The sequence below is a fragment of the Odocoileus virginianus genome, chromosome 17 (genome assembly GCF_023699985.2).
Source record: "Odocoileus virginianus isolate 20LAN1187 ecotype Illinois chromosome 17, Ovbor_1.2, whole genome shotgun sequence".
Classification (NCBI taxonomy): Eukaryota; Metazoa; Chordata; class Mammalia; order Artiodactyla; family Cervidae; genus Odocoileus; species Odocoileus virginianus.
In genome coordinates this window covers 35,338,577-35,343,839 of record NC_069690.1, presented here as the reverse complement: position 1 = coordinate 35,343,839, position 5,263 = coordinate 35,338,577, and the positions used below count along the sequence as shown (strand labels likewise).

Sequence of the window (5,263 nt, the reverse complement as noted above, 5' to 3'; positions counted from 1 at the left end):
CTCTCCCTGCCTCGCGAGTAAACTCTGCCTCCAAATCCTGCCCCCTGCGTCCTAAATCCCTGGGTTGCGGGCCGGCAGGGGAGGAGTTAACTCCGGAGGTACCGGCTGGGCTCACAGTACCTGCCGCCGCCGCCGCCGCCGCTGGTGGTGGGAGGGACGAGTAAGCGGGAGCCGCCTGGGCGCCAGGAGCGCTCCAGTCTGGCGGGAGGCAGCGCGGGGAGCGGCGGCGGGGCTTGGCGCGGCCAGGGGCGTCCGCCAGGGGGCGCGCCGCGACGGGGCGGGAGGGGCCATCTGGCCTAGGGAATTAGCTCTGGGGCGAGCGCGCGCGCGGGTCCCCAACACATCTGGGCGAGAGCGGCGCCGCTGGAACCGAGGGGGCATATCAGGAGCCGCGGAGCCACCGCGCAGCTGGGGCCCTTCGAGGCGCTCGGGGCGCACATCTGGGGCCGCGAGAGGGGACCGCGCCGCGCGCAGCTGGACCAAGGGAGGGGGGCGGCGGCTGCACAGCTGGACCGAAGGGGGCGGGGTCGGTCCTGGGCGGCTGGCCGCGCGGAGGGCCGCCGGGGGCCGGGGGACTGGAGCATGGGACGGCGCGCCTGAAAGAGCGAGCAGGGGTGAGGAAGGGCCTGGGACCCTGAAGGGAACAGGCGCGAGAAAGGGGCACGACAGCAAAGGAGGAAGATGCAACTGACTCGCTGCTGCTTCGTGTTCCTAGTGCAGGGCAGCCTCTATCTGGTGAGTGATCCGCGGGGAGCGGCGCGGAGGGGCGGGGGCCGGGAGGACTGGGGGAGAGCGCGGGAAGCTTCCGAGCCCGAAAACTTTCTCCCTTCCCCCCAACATCCCGGGGATGGAGGAGAAGCCTCGAGGCTGGGGGAGAGGGCGGGTCCGAGGCCGGAGTCTGTACAGGAAGGGTTAATAGGGGCGGGGAGAGGGTGCTGGGCTGGCCCACCTACTCGGCCGCTGGTGGCGAGAGGTGCGACGGGCACGAGGGGAAATGCCCGCAGACGTCGCCAAGGGTCACTCGACCTCTTCCCGGGCCGCGGGCCGTGCGGAAGGGTAGTGGAGGGTGGCTGTGGAGCTGATGACCTGCCAGGGTAGGGGGTATGGGCTCTTCCCTGACCTCGGGGAGGCGGAGGGGCCCGGAGGGCCCCGCGCTCTGGGGCCCCCAGCGCACTAGCTGGCTCAGGCGAGGGGTGGCCCCCGCGTCCCTCGCTCCCGCCTTCCCTCCTGCTCCCTCCCTCCTCGCCTGTTGTTTTCCTCTCCTCTCCCGGCTGCGCGCAGCCCGAGCCCCACAGGACCTGGGCAGGCGGCTCCCGCCCCGGGCGCTCGCGGCAGCTGAGCGGAGCGCCCGAAGCCCGCTCCCCGTGCGCTCGCTCGCGCCTTCCTGGCGGCCCAGGACGCGGGGAATACACACCAGACCCCAGCTCAGGGCGCGAATCCCCTCCGACCGACCGCCACCTACCAATCCTGTCGTGGAGAAGCCTCAGACCCACATCTGGGTCTGCCCGTCTCCTCAAAACAATAATCCCCTTTGCCATTGTGTGGAAGAACCCTTCCCTTCTCACATCTCCCCCTAGGGCCCTTCTCTTCATCCTCCAGCCATTCAGCTGTGACCCCCACCCCCAGGGTTCAGTACTCGCACACGTCTTCTGCCTTGACCCCAGCCCCGCGGCCCTCCCCTCCTGCTGTCCCTCTGCCCCACCCTTGGGTCCTGGCAGGCAGGGACACCGCGCACAACCGCAGACATGGCCAGGGTCAGAACAGGGGACATGAAGACCCCGAACCCCTTTGTAGCAGTGCATATGACAGCCTCAGGCGTTCCACATCCTTATCCCAGGTCCCAGCAAGTCCAGATGCTGCCCAGCTGTGAGCTGGTACACCTGGTGCTGGTTATGAGACACAGAGGGTCTTTCTTGAAAAGCTGAGCATATCCACGCCAGGCAGCTGTCCTCAGGGAACCTGGTCTGTTCCCTGGTGCCCTCCTGAGCTGTCCTGAGTTTGAGCTTGTCGGGCTGTCCTGCTGGCCCTCCCCACAGCTCCTTCAAGAAGCCTCCCCAGATGTTGCCTGTCAGTAGAGCGGATGCAGAGGGGCCAATTGAGCCTCCGCAGAGCTTTCCAGAGACCCCAGATGAGGGTAGGGTTTGGCTAAAACCCCCGCAGAAGGACCCGTCTGGTCTGAGAGCCCGGGAGTGTGGTGGATCAGGAGGACTCACCCTGAAGGACTTAGTCTTTAGTGATGTGAACTGTGAGTCTGGTGTCCCCATCTGTGAGATGGGGCTAAGAAGAACTCCTCCCTCCTAGTATGTCATGTCCTGGCATGTTACCATCAGTGGAATTTGGTCATCCTGGTTATGGAACTCACCCAGGTCTCCCTCAAAGCCTCCCATTAAAACCTAAACCGCATTGTACTCGAGAGAGAACTTTACTGGGTTCTGTTTTCTTTTCCATCATCTGTTGATTCTCTTTGCCTGAGGGTAGAAACTCTCCCAGGGTAGGAATGGTGTCTCATTCAACAGACTAGCAAGTTCCCAAAGGCAAGGGCTGTACCTCCGCTGTCAAACGAGGGGCTGTCTCAGCAGAGAGACGGAGCACCCCTACCTGACTTGGGCCTCTTTGAAGGCAGACAGCGTACCACCTCCGTTAGCCGGGGAATATCACAGAGGCTGAAACTGTATCTCTCCTAGACAACAACTGCTCTGTCAACAAAGGGGTGTACTTCTGCAGTCTGATGAAGGTTCTCCCAAGATCAGGAGCTGGGCCTCCCCCATCAGACTTGGAGCTCTCTTAAGAGTAGAAGCTGTGTAACTGTGCTGGTCCCTGGAGAGAATTCTCCACCATCTCTCCAGACTTCAAATAGTGGCCAGAGGCAGCACAGTGGGGAGAGGAGCTAGGGGTGACCTGAGTGTCAGACATGAGAGGGAACCATGACACAGGCCCAGAATGCACACCCAACCCCCAGTGTAAGTGAGCAATGTGCCAGGGCCCCTCGGCCCCAAGTCAGAGTGGAAGGGAGGGGCAGAGAGATGGTCCTGGTGGTAGGGAGTAGGGGACCGGAATTCCTGAGTCTTCTGAGGGCCCAGGTGCTCACTCTCCTCCCAACTGCCTCCGCAGGTCATCTGCGGCCAGGATGACGGTCCACCAGGCTCAGAGGACCCTGAGCATGATGACTCTGAGAGCCAGGCCCGGCCGCGGATGCCTCGAAAGCGGGGCCACATGTCCCCTAAGTCCCGCCACATGGCCAACTCTACTCTGCTAGGACTGCTGGCTCCACCTGGGGAGGCATGGGGGGTCCTTGGGCAGCCCCCCAGTCGCCCAAACCACAGCCCCCCGCCATCAACCAAAGTGAAGAAAATCTTTGGCTGGGGTGATTTCTACTCCAACATCAAGACGGTAGCCCTGAACCTGCTGGTCACGGGGAAGATCGTGGACCACGGCAACGGGACCTTCAGTGTCCACTTCCGACACAATACCACGGGCCAGGGCAATATCTCCATCAGCCTTGTGCCCCCCAGTAAAGCTGTAGAGTTTCATCAGGAGCAGCAGATCTTTATTGAAGCCAAGGCTTCCAAAATCTTCAACTGCCGGATGGAGTGGGAGAAGGTGGAACGGGGCCGCCGGATCTCGCTCTGCACCCATGACCCGGCCAAGACCTGCTCCCGAGACCACGCTCAGAGCTCGGCCACCTGGAGCTGCTCCCAGCCCTTCAAAGTCGTCTGCGTCTACATCGCCTTCTACAGCACGGACTACAGGCTAGTCCAGAAGGTGTGTCCGGATTACAACTACCACAGCGATACTCCCTACTACCCCTCTGGGTGACCCCTGGGCAGGCCACAAAAGGCAGGCCAGGGCTGGAAGGACAGGCCTGCCCACACAGGAAGCCATCTGTCTGGATACTGGGCAGGGAAGGGAAGGGGCCTCAGGCAGGGAGCTCCGGGGTGGAGAGGATGAGAGGCCAGGTGTGGCCAGAACCGGGTCTCAGGTGGTGGGGAAGGGGTCACAGGTGCTGGCCCCAACCTGAGGCTGTGGGGCGAGCAGGACACAGGAGCACTGGCCGAGGAGTGGGTTCTCTGGGTGGCCTCACAGGGCTTCCCCACTGAGCTACAGAAAGATGCCGGGTCCAGGAAGCCCCTGGGGCAGGCAGACCAATACAGTTTCTGAGAGGAGCCTGAAATCTTGGCTCCCTCCTTGCCATCCTGAGAAAGAACAGCAACGAGGAGAGGAGTATTTCATCAGTGTGGTCACCCAGTGAGCCCTGCAGGATGGTCGAGCTGGGGCTTCTTGGCAGCCAGCAGCAGGAACTCTCCAGCCCCACCCAGGAGGCAGCCCTGAGCCCTCATCCTGGACTGTGGTCTGAGCTCGGCTTGAGGCGGAAGTGGTGACCCTTGGAGTCTTTGATGTCTTGGCAGAGAGACCAGCTGCCCCTAGCCAGGCCTCCCCTTTCCAAAATCGCTTCTCTAGCCATTGCTCCCCACCCCACCCTTGAGCTGAAGTACCCCTCTGTCCATAAGCTGAGGCGAGGACAACTGCGCTTCTCCCAGCACCAAGGCCACAGGCGGAAGCCACCCGTGAGTGGCGTGTTCCTCCCCCATCCTGCCCCTGCTGGCTCCTCTGGGAGTGACCTTATCCAGCAAGTGAGCCTTCCACAGCCAGCCTTGCCCATCAGCCCAGGGCTCGCCTGGATAAAGATGCTGCCTCCCTCGTGGCCTGTGGGGCCGTCAGCAGCTCGGGGTGGGTGAGGTCACACTGTGGTGGGTGTGCTGGACCTGTCTCGTAGTGTCTGTCTGTGGGGGTGGGGGTGGGGGTGGGGGTGGGGTTTGTGAACTCACCTGATGGTCAACTTGTGTGTGCAGACTCTTGTTCACCGAGCAGGGATTAAAGCTTTCCTGGATATTGGACTCCGAGTTGTTGGGGACAAGGGGGTCGGGGGAGGGCCCCAGGTGCCCAGTGTCTGGCCGGCGTCTCTCAGATGACAGCAGGACATTTCCTGAGGCCGGAGCTGCGGGGCTCCAACAGCTGCTGGAGCTGATGCTCCAGGGCTTCCCTCCCCGCCCCTGTCTAGCCCCGGAAGCTGGACCGATGCTATGTGGGCCTGGTAGCGGGTGGGCCTGGCAGCTGCCGAGCACCTGGGGAGGAAGGACTAGTAGGTGGGTGGGCCACATAGGGTGGGTGATCCTGGTCACCTTCCTGGGTCGCCGTTTGGGTGGGCCCACTAGGGTAACAATGCTCTGTCAATATTTGCTCTGTGGCCTTGGGCGAGTCCATT

General features: G+C 62.8%; 1 protein-coding gene across 2 annotated transcripts; it reads left to right on the top strand.

Moving 5' to 3' along the window:
* The first annotated feature begins 202 nt into the window (after positions 1 to 202).
* On the top strand, positions 203 to 4,888 carry NXPH3 (neurexophilin 3). 2 transcript variants are annotated; one of them, XM_020871254.2, is made up of 2 exons: positions 203 to 735; positions 3,112 to 4,888. In XM_020871254.2, exons 1-2 carry the CDS (start codon positions 682 to 684, stop codon positions 3,814 to 3,816), a joined length of 759 nt encoding a protein of 252 aa, XP_020726913.2. In that variant the 5' UTR covers positions 203 to 681; the 3' UTR covers positions 3,817 to 4,888. The 2 variants fall into 2 exon arrangements, with proteins under 2 accessions (XP_020726913.2, XP_070335417.1); XM_070479316.1 differs by lacking the exon at positions 203 to 735 and adding an exon at positions 992 to 1,094.
* Positions 4,889 to 5,263: the final 375 nt, after the last annotated feature.

Bases quoted from the DNA above. Each gene is read 5' to 3' on its own strand.
- NXPH3 (XM_020871254.2), top strand. From the start codon at position 682: ATGCAACTGACTCGCTGCTGCTTCGTGTTCCTAGTGCAGGGCAGCCTC. The intron at 736-3,111 runs GTGAGTGATCCG...CTGCCTCCGCAG, and splicing joins TGCAGGGCAGCCTCTATCTG to GTCATCTGCGGCCAGGATGA.